The following is a 22,044-nucleotide window of genomic DNA, read 5'->3' as shown; positions in this document are numbered from 1 at the left end:
CAATAAATGCAACAGATTATTTTTGTCATAATGTTGTTATGTTTTACATTTAATGGTTGTTTATTGCATATTTAAATGTATGAGCAAACGTAACAAAGTCTAACTCTTTGTTTTAGTAGACCGGTTGTGGGCGTCGTCCAATTTAAGGTAACACGGTCAGTTCTAAACAAAGAAAAATAAGAATTTCACAACCTAGATAGGCCTAGACTACCTATCGCGAAAGGTTGCAATGTCAGTCCGATTATTTCTAAACCTTATTGAAATAAGATGACGTTGGTGTGGTATAGCACTGAATGGATCTAACAGCAAGACGAGTCTTTATGCTATCTACTGAAAGACGAGGTCTTGAGAATTAATTTCTTAATCAATGTACGTTAGCATTGAGCATACGATATTGAGTATCCACTACTTTGACTTACCAAAGGTGCGGGTTTTTCGTAACCTAACGATCCAGGTATATTGGGTAGTGGTGATCATTATCTAGAGGTGCTAGGATTGCTATTATGTTGAAACGTGCGCGAGGAGAGTCTCGTTTGATAACATCCACAAGAGGAGCTCGAAACGAGGTTTTATTATTCGGAACCTAGCTAGTTGGAGTTTGATTACTCTATGAATAATAAATAAGAGTTTCTTGCTAAGTCCACTCTTGGAATTCGAAATATGTTAATTAATTAAGTCTATAGCAGACATTAATTAATTAATGGATGTTTCCATCTTAAGCGCGGGAAATAAATCAAATACAATTAAAGGAAACCCGGAATACTTGTAATTTCGGATTTGGAAGGCAGTGCAATATTACTTCTGTAGTGGCTGCTCGTAATATTCCAATATAAGCTTATATTAAATTGTGGGTTCAATTTAATTAGTAAAAAACTAATTGGGTGAGGCCTGTTCCAGATTCTTTCTTAGATCCCTGACTGGGCCCAATATGTGACTTATATAAATAGGAGAATAAAGGAGACAGAAAACACAACAATTACTTGTCAAATTTTCATCCCCCCCCTAAAGAGTGATTTTCGAAAATTGTGCTCTCCTCCGTGAGCTGAGTTCTGTCTTCCATTATTCGAGTCCTAGTACGTTGGTGAGATTTGCCCACACAAAAATATCAGCGTATAGTCCGGGACACCAGTCAGAAGATCCGAGGTCTTGTATTGAAGATCTTCACGTGGAGACGGAGCAAGCCATCATCGATTCTTGATTGAATCAACGAGGTAAATTGGCTAATTCCGTAGTAAGCATGTTTTAGGAATTTTATGTGCTAAAGCATGTTTTAATTCAAGTTATGAGCATGATACATGTGATAATTACGCGAATAGATTTTGTCTAAATAATCTGCTAAATAGATCAAATTCATGTGATTCGTTTTGTCCGCACGCTTCCGCTGCCAGCCCCTTCAGATTCGGCATATAAACTTATTATCACATAATTATGCTTAATACATAATCGCAAATAACCACAAAGCAATTATGTATCTTGCAACTGTAAAATTAAAATTTTGTACCCTCCAGAGGAAGTCAATACGCATTAAAATCTTACAATTTTACTGGTCACAACACCGACGAATAGTCCAGAGACCACAAAGTGGCATGGCCGCCTAATGTTGCCTAAGCAAGACCACCGAATTTAGCATTACAGAGTCTCATTTATACAACACACTCCCATAACAATGCTCATGTGTTGCTAACAAGATCAAGCTATCCCATAAATTCTGTATGAACTTCTGAATCTCGCAGTTTCTTAGGATTATTGTCCCAACAAAGCAGGTGGCGATAATATTGGAAACCACATTCTAGTTCATACTATTTATTTTTGAGAAGTCCTCCCTCATGAACTCGCTATTTCTTAGGATTATTGTCCCCACAGAGCTTGCTACGGAGTTAGCCAATTTACCTCGTTGATTCTTCAAAGAATCGTCGATTGCTCGCGCCTTCTCCACGATGATCTTCAATACTAAACCACGGATCTTCTGACTGGTGTCCCGAACTGTATTCCGATATCAGGGTGGGCTGATCTTATCGAAATACTAGGACTCGAATAAAGAAGACAGAACTTTCTCACAGAGGAGGAGCTGAAGATCTCACGGAGGAGAAATTCACTGAAAAAATCGTCCCTCTCTTAATAATTAGAGTGGGCGAAAATTTTCTACACTAAAAATTTGTAAATTCTTTTTTTTCTGTCTCCTTTATTCTCCTATTTATAATAGTTACATATTGGGCCCAGTCAGGGATCTATGGAAGGTTTTGGATATGGGCTCCCCCAATTAGCTTTTTACTAATTAAAGTGAACCCACAATTTAATACAAGCTTATATTGGAATATTACGAGCAGCCACTACAAAAGTAATATTGAACTCCCCATCCAAATCCGAAATTAAAAGTATTCTAGGTTTCCATTTTGTTTATTATTTATTTCCCGCGCTTAAGATATAAATGCCCATTAATTAATTAAAGTCTGCTATGGACTTAATTGATTAACATCTTATTAATTCCAAGAGTAGACTTAGCAAGAAACACTTATTTATTATTCATGGAATAATTAAATTCCAACTGGCCAGTTTCCGAATAATAAAACCTTGTTCAAGCTCCTCTTGAGGACATTATCAAACGAGACTCTCCTCGCGCACGATTCAACATAATAGCAATCCTAGCACCGCTAGATAATGATCACCACTACCCAATATACCTGGATCGTTGGGTGACGAAAAACCCGCACCTTTGGTAAGTCAAAGTAGTAGATACTCAATACCGTATGCTCAATGCTAACGTATGTAGATTAAGAAATAGATATTTATCAAGCCCTAGTCTTTCAGTAGATAGCATAAAGACACGTCTTGCTGTTAGATTCATTCAGTGCTATACCACACCAATGTCATCTTATTTCAATAACGCTTAGAAATAATCGGACTGACATTGCAACCTTTCACGATAGGTAGCCAAAGCCTATCTAGGTTGTGAAATTCTTCTTTTTCTTTTACAAAGCATTACATAGAACCGACTGTAGTTACCTTAAAGCGGATGATGCCCATAACCAGTCTACTAAGCAAAAGACTTAGGCTTTGTTTACTTCTTATGCATTTAAATGTTTATAAAACATCTTATAAACGCACAAGCAAACACAATGTAATAATATATTGATTCTATTCGTGCAAACTGCTTAAATGATACTGAATCGGGTCAAAAGTGGATTGTAAAGTTTTTCCGTACACAAGCAAGATTCTATTCGTGCGAAGTCGCTCGAGCCCTAGTCTTTCAGTAGATAGCATAAAGACACGTATTGCTGTTAGATCCATTCAGTGCTATACCACACCAATGTCATCTTATTTCAATAAGGCTTAGAAATAATCGGACTGACATTGCAACCTTTCACGATAGGTAGCCAAAGCCTATCTAGGTTGTGAAATTCTTCTTTTTCTTTTACAAAGCATTGCATAGAACCGACTGTAGTTATCTTAAAGTGGACGATGCCCACAACCAGTCTACTAAGCAAAAGACTTAGGCTTTGTTTACTTCTTATGCATTTAAATGTTTATAAAACATCTTATAAACGCACAAGCAAACACAATGTAATAATATATTGATTCTATTCGTGCAAACTGCTCAAATGATACTGAATCGGGGCAAAAGTGGATTGTAGAGTTTTTCCGTACACAAGCAAGATTCTATTCGTGCGAAGTCGCTCGAAACATGCTTTTCAGTATATTAACCCTAACAATAGGATGTATGCATTCTTTTATCAAGAAAAATAGTTCAAGTACTAATTATAAATGTGCAGGTTGAACGTCAAGACGGAGGAGTACTGATCGGAGTCGATGTTATTAAATAATCACGTGGACCTTCCAACGTTTCGTGTCTTCATACACAAAATCGTTTTGCAAGGACTTATTCCGTTGTGCTTTTGTGAAGTGAGAATTGTAGAATCTTACCATTGAACTCTGATTTATGTTGACGAGATGTCATTTCTGTTTCCAGGCTGTGTACTTAAGTACTTGACTCTTATTCTATGCTTTTATGTAATTTGGCCTATGGCAAGTTTCTCAAGTTCTACCCCTTTTCTTTCCCCACTTCTTAAATCCTTCTTATTAGTCGCGGTTTACCCGCTTTTGCTATCCTTAGCAAAATGCGGTCGTGACATTCTTGTGGGACGGAGGGAGTATAAGTTATAATTTAAGTAGTAGTTTTTTACAATGAAGCTTATGCCCGCAATAATAATGTTTGCTTGCTGCATGAGTAATCGAAGTAGCAATTGTATCAAATCGGATCACTGTTGTTAGATATAACGTGGGTTTTTTTCAGCCTCCCTCCGATCATGTATATGAATGGCCTAACTCTCGAGATAAACACTCTTTCTTTGCATAAACGACATGTTTCACGTTGAATAATTATGTATACATATACTTGTATACCCCTTGTTTAACATGTATGCAAATCCATTTCGAATTGTTTGGAGGACGGATGCTGCTTGAATGCTTTTGAAGTTACCTCTACCCGATTGGTCGACATAGATGGTCGTCGGACAGTTCATTTTAACTTTCCAACCGAAATCTAATGGCATTACCGAGAGGATGCTGTTTATGGCATTGGTTACTGTCTTGAAATTGCCGCTACCGTCCGCCTGGAGTCCCAGACATTGGTCACCTTGGAGAGCTTGAGGCATCGTCCACTATGGTTTAGGGTTCAGGGATTCAAATCAGCTTTCTAACTCGGATTTATGGGCGGGAATTGTGAACCGGCCATCAACGATTGAAACGACGACAAGAATAAAGAGCAGTGCTTTCATTATAGTAATAGTATACAATGACATGCAGAGTATATTATGTTGTATTGGTGTTTGCTATTAAAATTTAAATAAAAAATAGTACTCCATATTTATATAAAAAAAGGTCGATTGGAAATAAATGTATTCACGCAATTAAAAACGTAAATCAATAAATCTCGTTTATTCCTACCAAGATTTGTTCCATTTTGATGAATTCTTGCTTGCTTGTATTTGCAATTTCTTCAACAAGAAAAATTACTTTTAGTATGAAATTGACATTTCTTACAAAACCTTCTAAATTGTCATTAAATGTTAAGCTCTGTAATTACACGCCTTCTAATTAATGTGTGTCCATGTGCATTTGTTTTGAAATTTTACACAAACAGGAGTACTATTTTTTATTCCATTTTCTTAATAGAATATGGAGGAGTGTTATTTAGTTATATTATTGCTAAATAGTTTCAAAAAATCATCCAAGAAATGAGAAATGATAGTCCCAATTTGTCCCAACATTCACTAAAAGTGGTATTGATTCCTACGAAGATTTGTCTATTCTCAATTATCATGTCCATGTATAAAGATAATCTCTATCACTTGTTGGAGGAACATAACAAACACATTTCATTCCAAAGATGATTGATATTGTTAATGACTTAGTTAAATGTCTGTTAATTAAAATCAATCACTCTCGAGAATATTAGCTGTTACGTGTGAGTGCGACACATCTAATTTAATTCCCTCACGTCATATCAAAATTTCATTGTTGCTTCAGAATACTAATTTCATTGCTGTTTCGGAATATACTCCTATACTATAATCTGAATTAGCTTTGAAAATGTGTTGAAGCAAACATTATTAAAAAAAGAAGTTAATTTTCTTGATAAATAATGTGAATGGATTTACAACTTGTAGTGCACATTATTGCATCATCTACAATTGTCATTCATCAATTTAATTTAAATAAAATACAACGTACCGTAAACTCCGTGCAAATTTTAAGTCATTCTAACAAAGAAACCGTTATGTGGCAAAAATATTTTTTATATCGAAATGACTTGAAATTCGAACAAGGAGAGAAAATTTCTAGTCAATGTGACACTGAAAACTTTTCGGCGTCGACTAAATCACAAAGAAAATGAACTAAAATAATTTTTACTCAACAAAAATCTATTTTTTTATAATCTTCTTAGTTTTAATCTTCACTTTTTTTCAATCCTATAACCACACAAGGAGCAAGCTCTTCAAGTTCAACCCTCGCAGGGTTTGGAAGATGGAGATGGTGGTGGTGAGTTAGTGGGAGTAATGTACGAAGAGGATGACATTTTTCAATATTCTAAATTGCAGTTTGATGTTAAAAATTATAAATTGACCCCATACTTATTCTGATTTATTGAATAATTCTGTACAGTGTTTCTATTTTTTGAGAATTTATTAATTAGGATTTTTTTTATGTGTGTTCACATGCCAAGCTATTTCTTAATTAGGAGACATTGCAGGGAGTTATTACATTATGCGATTTTGAAGATCAATAACTCAATAAAATAACTAGTTGTGCTATTTTTTTTAAATAATACTATAAGATATGCTAAATAAATATTCCTTCCTACTCTTGAAAAAGAGTAACGTAAATTAAAAAAATCAAGTCGTGTTTAAGGTAGTAAATTTTTGAACGCTAATTTCTTTGTTGATAAAGGAAAACATGTCCCTCCTAAGTCCTAGCTCAAAAATGGAATTCTTGAAGTTGCGCGTCATCAATCATCCTACAACTCCAGCCCAATATTAAAACAAAATAGATTAGCCCAATAAAGAAATAGACCAAGTATAAATACGTTGTTGATTAATGAATATAAACTCGTGTTATTTTCAGATTAAAACTCACGCTAATTACAACTTTATTAGATGATGGAGTATAAAATTGTAAATGATATCAACAATTCTCTCCAAAATGAACTTAAAATTAATTAAAAATCATTTGTCCGGTATCGAACTCAGGTCTATTGCTTGGAACTTGAAAATTAAGTAAAAATGCGTTTGCTGGGAATTGAACCTGGGTGTATAAACCCGCGCCATTTTCAAATTAAAAACTCGTATTTTTTTAAAATTTTATTAGACTACAATTCTCTCCAAAATTAATTGAAAATTAAGTAAAAATGCGTTTTCCGGGAATCGAACCCGGGTCTATAAACATGTGTCATTTTCAAATTAAAACTCGTGTTATTTCAAATTTTATTAGACAATGGAGTATAAAATTGTGAGTAGTATCAACAATTCTCTCCAAAATGAACTTGAAAATTAAGCAAAAATGCATTTGCTAGTAGGTATCGCCGGGTCTATTGTGTAATGCTTAATGATTTTTTTAATAAATTAAATTCTTATCATTCTTAGAAAAACTAAATCGAACTGGGTCTATTTAGAATATTTTTAAAATAAATTTAGTTTAAACAATGTGGTGACTTGTCCACAATTACGATATGGTAGAATAAAGGTAAGACGAGAAGTATCATTGTGGATAGCCTAATAGGCCCAGCTAACTACTTTAAGCAAGGCAAAACACTTGTAGAAGTCCATATATTAATACTCCCTCCATTCCAAATAGTATGAACTTTGGGTTCAGTATGAATCTTAATGTATTATTGTTAAAGTAAGAGAGAGGGAGATAGAGAAAGATTTTATGTATTATTAGTGGAGAATGGGTCTCACCTCATTAGAGAGAAGAGAGTTTCAGAAATTGAAATGTTCATACTCTTCGGGAACGGACGAAAAAGGAAATAGTACATACTCTTCAGGGCGGAGGGAGTACATTTTATTTTATTAGGTCTTTTTACAATTTGTTGTTAAATTATATTTTTGTACTAAGGTATTTTGTTTCATCAAATTCTTTTATAATTTTTTGTTTTTTAGGTTTTTAAACTAATGCATTTTTAGACTCTATAAATTAATTGACTTTTCTTATATAAATTAAATATTTTTTTGTATATTTTAAAATTAATCTAGTTACAATATCAACTCAAAAATCATTGAAAAAAGGAAAATATATAAGTTGATAGAAGACAATTCCAAAAAAAAAAAATCAATTATTCAATGATTCTGGAGTCGACAGACATTGTAACTGAATTAATTTCAAAATATGTAAGAGAAAAAATAAATAAATTTAATTAATAAAAGAAAAATTAATTAAATTACGAAGTGTGTTAAATAAAAATCTAATCAAATTTTAAAAGTATAAAAAAATCTTATATTAAAATATATTAACGTAAGAATTTAATAAAATTAAATATATTAGTGTAAAAATATAATAAAATAAAAATTTGTAAAAAAGTTTAATGAAAAAAATTTTATTAGTTAAAAACCTCTATATGTATTTTTTCATTTATTAATTCATAGTTAAAGTCATATTACCATCCATGATCCATCATAATAGTGCCTGTGTCTTGACAAATACCCAAATTGAGCTGTAAAAGAAATTTCCAAAGAATTTTCTAACCCAACGCAAGTTTCATGCCACGGAGTCGAGATAAAAGAACATATTTTTCTAACAAAAAATATAAGAAAGGAGACATTAATTAAAATTTCTAACAAGAAAAAAAAAGGAAAGGCCACATTAATTTAAATTTCTAACAAGAAAAAAGAGAAATAACATATAATTTAAAATCAATCCTTGAGAGAGAGAAAAACAGAAAACAATAGGCTGAAGCACCTGGTTTTTTGTTGAGGTCAAAATATTTAGTCTCAGCACACTGAAAGAAAGCCTCTCATGAGCTATCTTTCCTGAGAAATTTCCATTCTCCACCATTGCAATTGTCAAATAAAACTCGTATTCATATAGTGTATAATTAACGTGCCATTTGTTCAAGTCAATTTTTACCACTATATATGGGAAGGTGCTCAAACACTATTAATCATCATTAACATTCCCATAACATTTTTCATAAACACTCTCTATATCTTGAAGAGCATTCTAACAACCTAAGTGTTAGGGGGAGTCCGCTAGTATTGGAAAATGGGACGTTGGATCAAACCAGAGGTATGCTATTCTTATGTTGTGCTAAAATCCTAAAATTATTTAGTGGTAGAATGATTGATCCATGAGATTTGTATATTTGTTTTAGATTTTTTTAAGTAATACTCCTTCCGTCCGCGAATAGGAGTCCCGTTTTTCCATTTTAGTTCATTCACAAATAGGAGTCCCGGTTCACTTTTACCGTAAATGATAATAGGGTCTCACCTTCCACTAACTTATTTTACTCACATTTCATTTAAAACTAATATATACAAGTTTGACCTTTATTCCACTAGCTCTTTTCCACCCACTTTTCTTAACATTTCTTAAAACTCGTGCCGCCAAGAAATAAGACTCCTAACGGCGGAAGCAAGGAGTATGAGATATTGTTATATTTTTTATATGTCATAATCATCCCTCACATCCTTCAGTGTAAACTTTGAAGATGTTCTTTTTTCTGTTTGTGTTGGACCAAATTGGTCCAAATTTCCTTTTTTAATATAGTAGTCTAATACTCCATCCGTTCAATAGTAGTATAGTTATTTTGCTATTTTGGTATGTCCCACAGTAATGGAATCATTATTTTTTAGTAAAAGTCAACACATTTCTTTTCACTTACTTTACTGTCTCTTATTTTATTCTCTCTTCATTTCTCTACATTTTCCATTTTCTACTTTATTCTTTCTTTACTTAACTCACTTAACACATTTTTACTTAAATTGCGTGGCGAAAAGAAACGCCTCCACTACCGTGGAAACGGATGGAGTATAATGTTGAGTCACTTAATTCTAGTCCAAAATAAAATCTATTGATGATAAGAAAAGTGACCCGTAATATTTATATAGCGGTTTCAGTTTGGATATTATTATATTTAATTTTTCTTTTTATTTGACAACAGTATGCAATCCTTATGTTGTGCGTACGTGGATGATAGTTGTGGATATTGTTATTTTTATTTTCCTTTTCATTTGGCATAGTATGAATTATGATGTTTCCCCTTACAACTATCAGATCGGGATGTTAGGAGCCCTTAAGATTGGGGTTTCAGCTTTTTGTATGAATGAATTATGATGTTAGTTGTTTTTTTTAAAACTCCCATAGAAAGGAGGATATTACGATTGATGTCAAGAGGAGGGTTCGAACTCGGCACCTCATACAATAATGTCTAAGCTCATTGTCGCTAGGACAAATGCTCTGGACGAATAATGATGTTAGTTGTTGTGTGTACGTGTGATGTCAGTTTTGTAAAACAATTTAATATAGGTGAGAGAAAATTAAAATGGGCATTGATCTAGATATTTTTGTAATGTTTCATATTTTAACTGTCTGAGTCTTGAATTCGTATAAAGTTAACATAGGTGGTAATTGTTAAATTTCTGTATAAAACTATAGGTGTATCCTCTTATGGCGGCTATGAGTTTTGTCACCGGAATGTGCATTTTTCAGCTGACAAGGAATGTCGTCCTCAATCCTGATGTCAGGTAAACCTATTCTCCCAAGATATATATTTAAGATTTGTTTAGTAGTTATATTAGAGCAAGTTACAAGTTCTTATCTAGCTTTAATCGTGAGTTTGATATTCATAGTAGCCTTAGTGAATAGCTCGTGTACTTTTTATAGCATATGGAAGCCCATCTTGAAGCTTATGTTTCAACATAAGAAATCAATCTAGAATTTTAGTGGATTACACTAACTCCTTTAGAAAGTGAATCGAGATATTGAAATAAAATTACTAAGTTATCCTACATCTTTCTCACCCTTAATTTATGTACACATACAATTGAGAATCAGCTTAAAATTTTAACTAAACAATCAAACACACCATACTTGGGCTTTGTAGAGAACCTTGGGGATGTCCAAGTTCATTTGTGTTTTACATATTGGTTGTTTAGCTTGACTATGTACTCTGTCATACTTCAAGATAAAATTGTTTTGGTTTGACATATTCTATTGATTAATTCATAAAAAAGTTTGTCTGAAAATATTTATGTGCAGAATAAACAAGGATCATCGTAAGAAAGGTGTTCTTGATAACCAAGAGGAAGGAGAAAATTACGCAGAGCACGGCTTCCGTAAGTTCCTGCGCACACGGCCCCCGGAAGTCATGCCCGCCATCAACCGCTTTTTCACCGGGAAAGAGTGAGCGGCCAACAATTTTAGTTTGCACAGCCATGAAAAGAGAGTGGAATTTGATTTATCTGAATTTTGTCTAGATAGTTTATATGTGTGCGAATTTCGTTTTCTGTTTCATAGTGTAATTGTTTTTTAATTTAAGAGTGAACTACCTATTTAGTAGTATCTGGCTTTTGGGGTTGTAACACTATAGATCCATGGTTAAAAAAACGTCATACACCCCTAGCATTCAATCTAATTACGAATGAGATTTTTTAGGTCTAAAATACCCCTAGCCCCTGAAGGGCATTTTAGGCAATCCTTAAATTTGTTGACTTTCTGCCATGTACCTTTTTGCAGACTTTCAAATTTACATGGGTACTCAGTATGTGATTTCGTAATAAGTTCAAATACTTAATACGAGAATAAAGTTTTACTTTGTACAACAATAATGACGTATGAGAAATTAACGAAGGAAACTTCCATCTTCAAACCAAACTCCCATCTTTCCAACTACCATCAATAAATACACTCCCTTTATATAGATGGCAACTTCCTTCCATCTTCCAACCAAACTCTTGATAAGGCTTGTTTCATGCATTATTTTGATGGTGGTTAATATGCCGTTTTGGGGAGATAATGTGGGAAAATCTGAGCTTTTAGTGTGCAAAGTATCGCTTGATCAAGCAGAGTTCGAGCGCAGTGATCAAGTGGACGCAGGTGGAGAAAAATGGCCAAAAAAAGCAGACAAACTGAGCAAGTGGATCTACATAAGAAACGATGCCAGGAGCCGTGCTAATTGATCAATCAGATCCACTAACGATGGCGCCGCGAAGAAAGTACAGAGGAGAGAGAATCCAGAGTTGTCTTTTGCTGCAAGGGTATAACTGCCAAATCATTAAGAGCATACCCTAGGGATTGGATGTCAAACCCAACCCCTCTAACATATTTATTTTCTATAAACAAAAACATATTAAAGTAAAGAAATCACATATTAATCGTTTCATCATCAAAATACTATAATTACAAAATACATCATTTCTTATAGTAAATAAATCCAATAGTTTAAAACTTTTAACCCATATGTCAAATAAAACATTAATATCAGATACATTAAAAAAAACCTATATCATTGATATCTTGCTCCTGAAAAATACTTGTGGTTTAGAGCCACAACTCAGTGTATAAATTTCACCTTTAATTTCACTTTACAATTATCAAACAAATTCTCTAAGCAACACATAACCATAAGCATCACCGCGACGCCTTAGGTGGCCAAAATTAATCGAAATAACTGAGTTTCTGGTTGATAAAATTCGTAATCCGATCAATAAAAATAATCAAAGCCTTAGGATGCATGCATCTTATTTATTTATTTGATTACTTGTGTTGATCTATATATTATTTTAATTTCCAAATGTGATATCTTGCAAGTGAATCATGATTGCAAAAGAAAGAATATAATTTCAGATTAAGCACTCAAGGTGTACTTTCTTTTAAATAAGGACAATGTCCTAAATATTTTATCGATGAGAATGAAACTATGTTTATCATGCCGTGTTTTGATTTTAACGTGCCTAGCTGATGTGGCTTTTGCTATCTATGGTTATATCAAATTTGGATCCATGTAGGATTAGTGTACACCAATAGTAGACCGTGTGCCAGCGTATGGGTTGGCCGGTCTAGTGACTTGGTTGGTGGCCACATTCCATGTCATGTATGAGTGGATATGGTTAACGTCTATGGAAAAATGACTGATCAGTTGACATTTACAATGGGCATAGTTTTAGTGCCTCGGACCTTTCTAAAGATAAAACCTTGATGGTTACTTATTGATGGCATGATAAATATTCTTTTGATAACTTGCTTTCGGCCTAAGTCCACTGAGTATTTTTTAGTACTCAGTCATGCATGTGTTTTCCTTATGTGCAGGTTGAGCGACAATGAGCATTTAGTGGTGTTGAACAAATAAAATTGAAGTCTTGTTTGGTTGTCCTTGAACTTTGGGTGTGTTGTGTCTTTATACATGACGCCACTCTTTCTCTTGAACGCTTCCGCTGAGATATTTTTTGTAGATGTTATTTCTTTAGCTTTGAACCTATTTATTTTTGAAGAATTTAAAACTTGATGTCTTTGGATAATGTTAAACCCTTGGTTGTTAATTATTGGTCAAACTCTTTAATGAAACCCTAGTTTTTCTTTGTCTGTTTTAAAGTTTTTTAAGTCGCGACAACCCGTATTTATTAACCCAAAAGGGCGGTCGTGATACCAAATTTTCACGACCTCCCTTTATGGCTAATAAATACGGGTGATCGCGATTTAAAGAATTTTAAAACAGACGAAGAAAAACTAGGGTTTTATTAAAGAGTTTGACCAACAATTATTATTCAAAAACGGCCCAGGGTTTAACATTATCCAAAACACATCAAGTTTTAAATTCTTCAAAAATAAGTAGGTTCAAAACCAAACAAATAACAAGTAAAAACAATATCTCAGCGGAAGCATTAAAGAGAAAGAGTGGTGTCATGTATGAAGACACAACGACACCCAAAGTTCAAGGACAACCAAACTAGACTCCAATTTTATTTGCTCAATACCACCTAATGCTCGTCGTCGCTCAACCTGCACATAAGGAAAACATATGCAGTTTGAGTACTTATAAAAATACTCAGTGGACTTATGCCGAAAACAAGTTATCAAAAGAATATTTATCATGCCATCAATAAGTAACCATCGGGGTTTTGGCTTTAGAAAGGCCCGAGGCACTAAAATCATCCCCATTGTAAAAGTCAACTGATCAGTGATTTTCCCATAAACGTTAACCATATCTGCTCATACATGACATGGAATATGGCCACAAACCAAGTCACTAGACCGGCCAACCCGTACACTGGCACACGGTTTACCATAGGTGTACACTAATCCAAGTAGGGTTTGTGACCTACATGGATCCGAATTCGATTTAACCATAGATGGCAAAAGCCACATCAGATAGACACGTTAAATCATAACACGACATGATAAACATAGGTTCATTACCATCGATAAAATATTTAGGACATTGTCCTTATTTAAAAGAAAGCACACCTCGAGTGCTTAATCCTTAATTATTTCCTTTCCATTGATATCACGTCTCGTTTGCAAGGAATCACCTTTAGCATTTAAATAGCACATATATCAACACAACTTTTCAAATAAATAAATATATAAGATGCATACATCCGATATCTCCAATTATTTTCTCGATCAAGGTTTTAAATTCTTCACAATTATATGCTTGAGTATTTTGATTCATTCCGGCCGCATGCTCCCATTTTAAAACACGTCCACTTTCAAAGTCAAACCACAAAGGATTAAATAATTAAACAAAAATGCCCTCCTTTTCCCTTTTTTCCGCGTACTACACGTATACTCCTCTTCCATTTTTTTTCAACACAAATACCTCTTTTTTTAAAAAAAACTTGAAAAGTACTCCCATTAAATATTATACATACACGTATATAACCACTGGTTCCATTTTAAAAACCATACGCTAAACTAAAATAATATTAAAAAGTACTCCATCTTATTAAATATTATTCATTTTTATTTTTAATTTATCTCAATTAAAATGACTCATTATAAAAAATTGGAAACACTCTTATCTCAACTTTATTCTCTCTTACTTTATTCTCTTCACTTAACACATAAAATAAAATTATATAAAATTACATGCCACTGAAGAAACAAGTGTTGTTCCTTGGAATTTTTTTTAAAAAAAAACAGGAGAGCACACCTCCCATTCCAAATCCCGTCGTCCCCCTTTTTCCCTCAACTCTCTCTTTCTTCTAGAAACAGATCATGCCCAAACTCAAAGTTTAAAACACTCAATTGAACCTTGCAGAGACACACACCAAATTTTGTTTCTCTCATTCTCTCGATTTCTCTTGCAAAAGAAAATGTGAAAAATGGAGAAGGAGATGAAGGATGAATCTCCATTGAAGGAGAAGAGAGAAAATGCATATAAAATGCTTGAGGAAAAGAGAGAACAAAAAACAGAGAGCCTTTCAATATGGACTACATTTTGGAAAGTTGTGAAGCAAATTACAACAAGGAGCCTTATATATAGGCTAAGTAAAAGAAAAAAAACAACAAATCAACCTAACTAATTAGATTTTATTTTCAATTTTAACACTCCCCCTCAAGATGGAAGCACAAACAAATACTACCATCTTGGAAATAAGCATCAAACTAAAAAGGAAACTACAAACAAATGAATTATTCTAACTAAGAAGGAAGCATCTTGGTTGTTGATCAAGCCATCATCGGTCGGCTTGATCAAGCCAACTTCAACACGCCCCCTCAATCCATCATCGGCCTGCTTGATCAAGCCCTTGATCAAGCCATCATCGGCCGGCTTGATCAAGCCATCTTCAACACGCCCCCTCAATCCATCATCGGCCTGCTTGATCAAGCCATTGATCAAGCCATCTTCAACATCTCAACCACAAATTTAAGATACGCAATAGTGTGCTGCCCTTTCCAACACAGGAGGCTCACACCACCAGCAAATTGCAACTTCCAATCCCCCACCCAACGCAAGACCATCAACAGCCACAAACGTCTTGCAGTTGCAACCATGTTTGTGGACAAAGCATCACTATCCATCCACCAAATCCACTCCACAAACGTCTTGCAGTTGCAACCATGTTTGTGAACAAAGTATCACTATCCATCCACCAAATCCACTCCACAAGGATCTCAAAAAGACTCAAAATTGTCCGATACAATCATAAAACAAAGATAGATCTGAAAATATATTCATAGATTCTATCAACTACAAATCGGAGATCCAACCGAACAATCGGTGAATCAACAAAACAAACATCCGACATACAATCGGAAAACCAGAGATTATTATGAAAACATATTAAGATTCAACAACAAATTTGAGAAAACATATTCTCAAATCTATACACTCAACCGATTTTAATGGGAGAGAATACAAACTGATTCACAGATCAGAAACTGAATACAGAGATTCACAGCCAAAAGAGAAAAATATGAGAAAGCCGAATTCAATCGGTGATAGAGAAAAAACAACCGAATTCAATCGGTGGTAGAGAAAAACAAAACCGAATCAATCGGTGATTTGAGAAGATAAGCACGGATTCAATCGGTGAGAAAACAAAAAACGGTGAGAAGCACCGGTGAAAAGATGAAATCCGACGAGAAATTGCGGATCCAAAATTTTTTTTGAAGAACTCCGTCGAAGTTGGATGCAGCCGAGATGAAGCACGCAGCGGAAGATTTTTGCTCTGATACCATGTGAAAAATGGAGAAGAAGATGAAGGATGAATCTCCATTGAAGGAGAAGAGAGAAAATGTAAATAAAATGCTTGCGGAAAAGAGAGAACGAAAAACAGAGAGCCTTTCATTATGGACTACATTTTGGAAAGTTGTGAAGCAAATTACAATAAGGAGCCTTATATATAGGCTAACTAAAAGAAAAAAAAACCAACTAATCAACCTAACTAATTACATTTTATTTTCAATTTTAACACTCCCCCTCAAGATGGAAGCACAAGAAAATGCTACCATCTTGGAAAGAAGCATCAAACTAAGAAGGAAACTACAAACAAATGATTTATTCTAACTAAGAAGGAAGTATCTAGGTTGTTGATCAAGCCATCATCGGTCGGCTTGATCAAGCCATCTTCAACACGCCCCCTCAATCCATAATCGGCCTGCTTGATCAAGCCCTTGATCAAGCAATCATCGACCGGCTTGATCAAGCAATCTTCAACACGCCCCCTCAATCCATCATCGGCCTGCTTGATCAAGCCCTTGATCAAGCCATCTTCAACATCTCAACCACAAATTTGAGATACGCAATAGTGTTTCCCTTTCCAACACAAGAGGCTCACACCACCATTAAATTGCAACTTCCAATCCCCCTCCCAATGCAAGACCATCAATAGCCACAAACATATAAAAAAGACTCAAACATCGGAAATTGTCCGATACAATCAGAAAACAAAGATAGATCTGAAAATATATTCAGAGATTCTATCAACAACAAATCGGAGATCCAACCGAACAATCGGTGAATCAACAAAACAAACATCCGACATACAATCGGAAAACCAGAGATAAATCTGAAAACATATTCAGATTCAACAATAAATTTGAGAAAACATATTCTCAAATCTAAACACTCAACCGATTTTAATCGGAGAGAATACAAACTGATTCAAAGATCAGAAACTGAATACAGAGATTCACAAACAAAAGAGAAAATATGAGAAAGCCGAATTCAATCGGCGATAGAGAAAAAACAACCGAATTCAATCGGTGGTAGAGAAAAACAAAACCGAATCAATCGGTGATTTGAGAAGATAAGGACCGAATTCAATCGGTGAGAAAACAAAAAACGGTGAGAAGCACCGGTGAAAAGATGAAATCCGACGAGAAATTGCGGATCCAAAAAAAATTTGAAGAACTCCGTCGAAGTTGGATGCAGCGGAGATGAAGCACGCAGCGGAAGATTTTTGCTCTGATACCATGTGAAAAATGGAGAAGGAGATGAAGGATGAATCTCCATTGAAGGAGAAGACATAAAATGTAAATAAAACGCTTGAGGAAAAGAGAGAACGAAAAACAGACAGCCTTTTATTATGGACTACAATTTGGAAAGTTGTGAAGCAAAATAAAATAAGGAGCCTTAACTAAAAGAAAAAAAAAAACAACTAATCAACCTAACTAATTACATTTTATTTTCAATTTTAACACTCCCCTCAAGATGGAAGCACAAGAAAATGCTACCATCTTGGAAAGAAGCATCAAACTAAGAAGGAAACTACAAACAAATGATTTATTCTTACTAAGAAGGAAGTATCTAGGTTGTTGATCAAGCCATCATCGGTCGGCTTGATCAAGCCATCTTCAACACGCCCCCTCAATCCATCATGGGCCTGCTTGATCAAGCCCTTGATCAAGCAATCATCGGCCGGCTTGATCAAGCCATCTTCAACACGCCCCCTCAATCCATCATCGGCCTGCTTGATCAAGCCCTTGATCAAGCCATCTTCAACATCTCAACCACAAATTTGAGATACACAATAGTGTTTCCCTTTCCAACACAAGAGGCTCACACCACCAGCAAATTGCAACTTCCAATCCCCCACCCAATGCAAGACCATCAACAGCCACAAACATCTAAAAAAGACTCAAACATCGGAAATTGTCCGATACAATCAGAAAACAAAGATAGATCTGAAAATATATTCAGAGATTTTATCAACAACAAATCGGAGATCCAACCGAACAATCGGTGAATCAACAAAACAAACATCCGACATACAATCGGAAAACCAGAGATAAATATGAAAACATATTAAGATTCAACAACAAATTTGAGAAAACATATTCTCAAATCTAAACACTCAACCGATTTTAATTGGAGAGAATACAAACTAATTCACAGATCAGAAATTGAATACAGAGATTCACAGCCAAAAGAGAAAAATATGAGAAAGCCGAATTCAATCGGCGATAGAGAAAAAACAACCGAATTCAATCGGTGGTAGAGAAAAACAAAACCGAATCAATCGGTGATTTGAGAAGATAAGAACCGAATTCAATCGGTGAGAAAACAAAAAACGATGAGAAGCACCGGCGAAAAGATGAAATCCGACGAGAAATTGCTGATCCAAAATTTTTTTGAAGAACTCCGTCGGTTGGATGCGGCGAAGATTAAGCACGCAGTGGAAGATTTTTGCTATGATGCAATGTGAAAAATGGAGAAGGAGATAAAGGATGAATTTCCATTGAAGGAGAAGAGAGAAAATGTAAATAAAATGCTTGAGGAAAAGAGAGAACGAAAAACAGAGAGCCTTTCATTATGGACTACATTTTAGAAAGTTACAAAACAAATTACAACAAGGAGCCTTATATATAGGCTAATAGGCTAAGTAAAAGAAAAAAAAACAACTAATCAACCTAACTATTTGCATTTTATTTTCAATTTTAACGAAAGAAGCAGGATCCCCAAAACTTTTAGACCCGCCGGACGAAAAACACACTCCCCAAATCGTCTCCGTCGGAGTCCGCCATATCGCTGCTTCCGAATCCGCCGCTTTCTCCAAATCGCCGCTGCACCAGAGTCGACGCTGCTGCTGACTCCATTTCAACGCCCGCACCTGCCGCCGTCGCTCGGCGCCGCAGAAGCTGCTCCGGCGGCCTCGACCTCATCCGAAGCAGCCCCGTTTTCCCCATTAAAGGTAAGATTTTGACTTGATTATTTTCGATTTTTAATTCGGGTTGCTTTGATTTCTTCAGTTAGTAGATTGATTCCAGATTTGCAGTATATGGTGGTGTAGGATATATGAATGAAATGAAATAGAATTGGATGTTGGTGTAGGTGTATACCTTAGATTGGCAGATTTGCAACCGAACGAACAAACTTCTGACAGGAAGAATGAAAGAGTTGATTTCTAAAACAACGTAGAATGGTAATTCTGCATATGAAATTACCTTGAATCTGTTTCGATGGGGATAGGAAGAAAGACAGCCTTGTTCTTGTAAATTCTTGCAGGAGTGGAACTTGATTTGTGAATGAAATACTATGGGGAATTGGTGGTAGAAATAGAGCAGATCAAGGTAGGGAGATTTGAAAAAAAAAATAGCGTGTGATTTGAGGGAGTAAAATATGGAATTTGATTTCTTCAAATCAATCATCTTAATAGCTAATGGAAATCTAAATTTGGGTGTTATTTGCAGATTAGGGTATGAGAGCGTGAGATCATGGAAGGGTGAGTCATTTTGGAAATTGATATCCCAATTTAATGGTGATGAACTAATCTTATTCCCTTTGGGATTTTAATTGCAGATCTAAGGGGAGAAAGAAAAAGAAACACATAAGGGACGAAGAGGGAGATCTCTGCATGCAGAATATATATGTATATATATATATATTTAAAAATATGTAAGCAAGGAAAGTCTTGATTGTGGTTCAATTTCTTGTATTTTATTTAAATTGTATAGCCCATAATTTATTTTTCCGCAAGATTGGATTTTGTATTATTTATTTAATTTATCGGATTCAACACGGAATTGGGTCCAATAAATATTTCTCACGGAAAGTAATTATTTAAATTCACATTGTGACTTTACCATCACAAATTTCGAGCTCACCTAACAAATTATCAATTATTCGAAAACAATTAAATTCACCCCACATCAATTATTCAAAACAGTCACGTCCACGTATTCAACGAAGTAAACTCAGTCAACACACATTCATAACTCCAACTCAAAACTAGGTCACAAAAAAATATCAAACAACAATTTCACTCTACATTTAATTCACGGACTTCATGACAATAAAAGAATTAAAAGCAAATATTTTAGGGTTCGAAAATTAGGGTTCAAAAAGTGGGGCGTTACAATAAGCATCAAATATCATATACAATTTCAGATCCATATGCATATGTCTCTTTGTTCAATGTATTATTCTGTGACGGATCAAGCCTGGTATCTGCCCGGGATTTCCAATATGCCAATATGATTTGACCAGAAGGTCCCGCTATGATTTGACCCGTAGGTCCCACTGTGAATTGACCCGTAGGTTCCAATATGTCCACTGTGATTTCAGATCCAGGGCAAGACCGTAACAAATCCTCTTTAGTCCAGTGATTCAAATAATCGCAATGACATGTGTAAAACATGTCAATCACGTCAATTACATATTCATATCACATTTCACAATAAATATTAAATAAGACATCACTATATCATATTCACATCATATAATCTAAAAATTCAGTCCAATTTAATTTATAGCAATCAACCATATAGCACATATAAAATTAAAAGTGACACGGGCTGATAATTAAACAGATAATCCAATTGAAACTACGATTTTGTCTCTGTTCTAACCGCTCTCAAAACTGACAGTGAAAATAAGCATGAATTTTCCTCTCCAAAAGCTCGACCCTCTCATTTTTATTTCAAGAGTTCATCTCGTCTAACCATCTGACTCCTTCCATCCTAAACCTCCGTCCTTCCTATCATTATATTTTATAATTCTTTTTTATAGGATCAATAAACCGACTCCCATTTATATAAAGACGTGTACTTCATATATTATTTCCACCGTTTAACTTGTGTATTCCATTTATATTTATATATCTACACCTGTATCTCTGAAATAAGTTCTTATCCCTAATTTAATATTCATGTATGCATATATATAAATATTCTATATATAATTGTGTGCATATACTTAAATAAATATTACATACACACATGCACACACTTAATTATCTATTTACTAAAAATATTCAAGAGTATAGATTATAGATAATTTATTATGAATGAATTTCAGTTTATTAATCTCTATTAGACCCAATTAATTATACAAATAACAATTTGATATATCAAATTAAAATGATGCATATTTTGGTTAAAGAAGCCGTCCTATAAAAGGGGAGGAAACTTGAAGAAAGAGACCGGGGAAACACAAAGAAATACACTCCCAAGAAAAGAAAGAGAAGTTCCACCTGATGAATGTTCTCTGCCTCCTAGTTCAGAGGGAGAGCTGACTTCCACTGTTAATCTGATGTTCTCAAGCTCTTAGGAGCAGATGCAATTGTCCTGTCGCTGTTTTCATTTCGGTTTAGCTAAAAGTTCTCAAGTGTTCTTACTTTTCAAGCATTTCTTAGTTTAAACTTGTTGCAAAGTTGTTCTTCCAGCTAAATATTGTTATTTCAAGTTTGATCATTGTTTTCTGAATTTGGGATTTGTGAACCAGTTGTTGCAATGATGTTTTTGTTGGAATTCTTATTGGATTTAGTGATGGCGAGTTGGATTATGTTTTGTTGGTTGAAATTCACGCTTGATTGTTGTTAGTATCCTTAGATCTAGCTAGTCAGTGTTTGGTTTTCATGAGATCTGAAGTTTCCATGTTATGATTTGCATGATTATGGCGAGTTACTGTCTTGATTTGTTGTTCGCGTAGATCTAATCGGTACTTGATTAATTTCTCATTTTTCGTCATGCTCTATTTTCAGTTGTTCATGTGTTAAGTTGTTGATGCTTACTTGTTTACTTGAGGAAGAAGAAGTAAGGAGTTGCCCGCACGGGCTTAACTCAGTTGGTTCCTGGGTGGTTCCTGGGTGGTGGCTCCTTGTGTGCTGG

At 34.6% G+C, this 22,044-nt stretch overlaps 1 protein-coding gene and 1 long non-coding RNA gene across 2 annotated transcripts; both read left to right on the top strand.

Moving 5' to 3' along the window:
- Positions 1-8,569: 8,569 nt before the first annotated feature.
- Positions 8,570-11,153, top strand: LOC121755431. The gene is made up of 3 exons (XM_042150734.1): positions 8,570-8,778; positions 10,147-10,235; positions 10,750-11,153. Exons 1-3 carry the CDS (start codon positions 8,755-8,757, stop codon positions 10,895-10,897), a joined length of 261 nt encoding a protein of 86 aa, XP_042006668.1. The 5' UTR covers positions 8,570-8,754; the 3' UTR covers positions 10,898-11,153.
- A 7,706-nt stretch (positions 11,154-18,859) lies between these two features.
- LOC121755437 lies at positions 18,860-19,929 on the top strand. The gene is made up of 3 exons (XR_006040741.1): positions 18,860-19,127; positions 19,627-19,658; positions 19,736-19,929. It is a non-coding gene; the product is annotated as an uncharacterized LOC121755437 (long non-coding RNA).
- The last annotated feature ends 2,115 nt before the right edge of the window (positions 19,930-22,044 follow it).

This window comes from Salvia splendens, chromosome 11, assembly GCF_004379255.2.
Source record: "Salvia splendens isolate huo1 chromosome 11, SspV2, whole genome shotgun sequence".
Lineage (NCBI taxonomy): Eukaryota > Viridiplantae > Streptophyta > Magnoliopsida > Lamiales > Lamiaceae > Salvia > Salvia splendens.
This window is presented reverse-complemented; position numbering and strand designations above follow the sequence as displayed.

Bases quoted from the DNA above. Each gene is read 5' to 3' on its own strand.
- LOC121755431 (XM_042150734.1), top strand. From the start codon at position 8,755: ATGGGACGTTGGATCAAACCAGAG. The intron at 8,779-10,146 runs GTATGCTATTCT...ATAAAACTATAG, and splicing joins GACGTTGGATCAAACCAGAG to GTGTATCCTCTTATGGCGGC. The intron at 10,236-10,749 runs GTAAACCTATTC...ATTTATGTGCAG, and splicing joins GTCCTCAATCCTGATGTCAG to AATAAACAAGGATCATCGTA.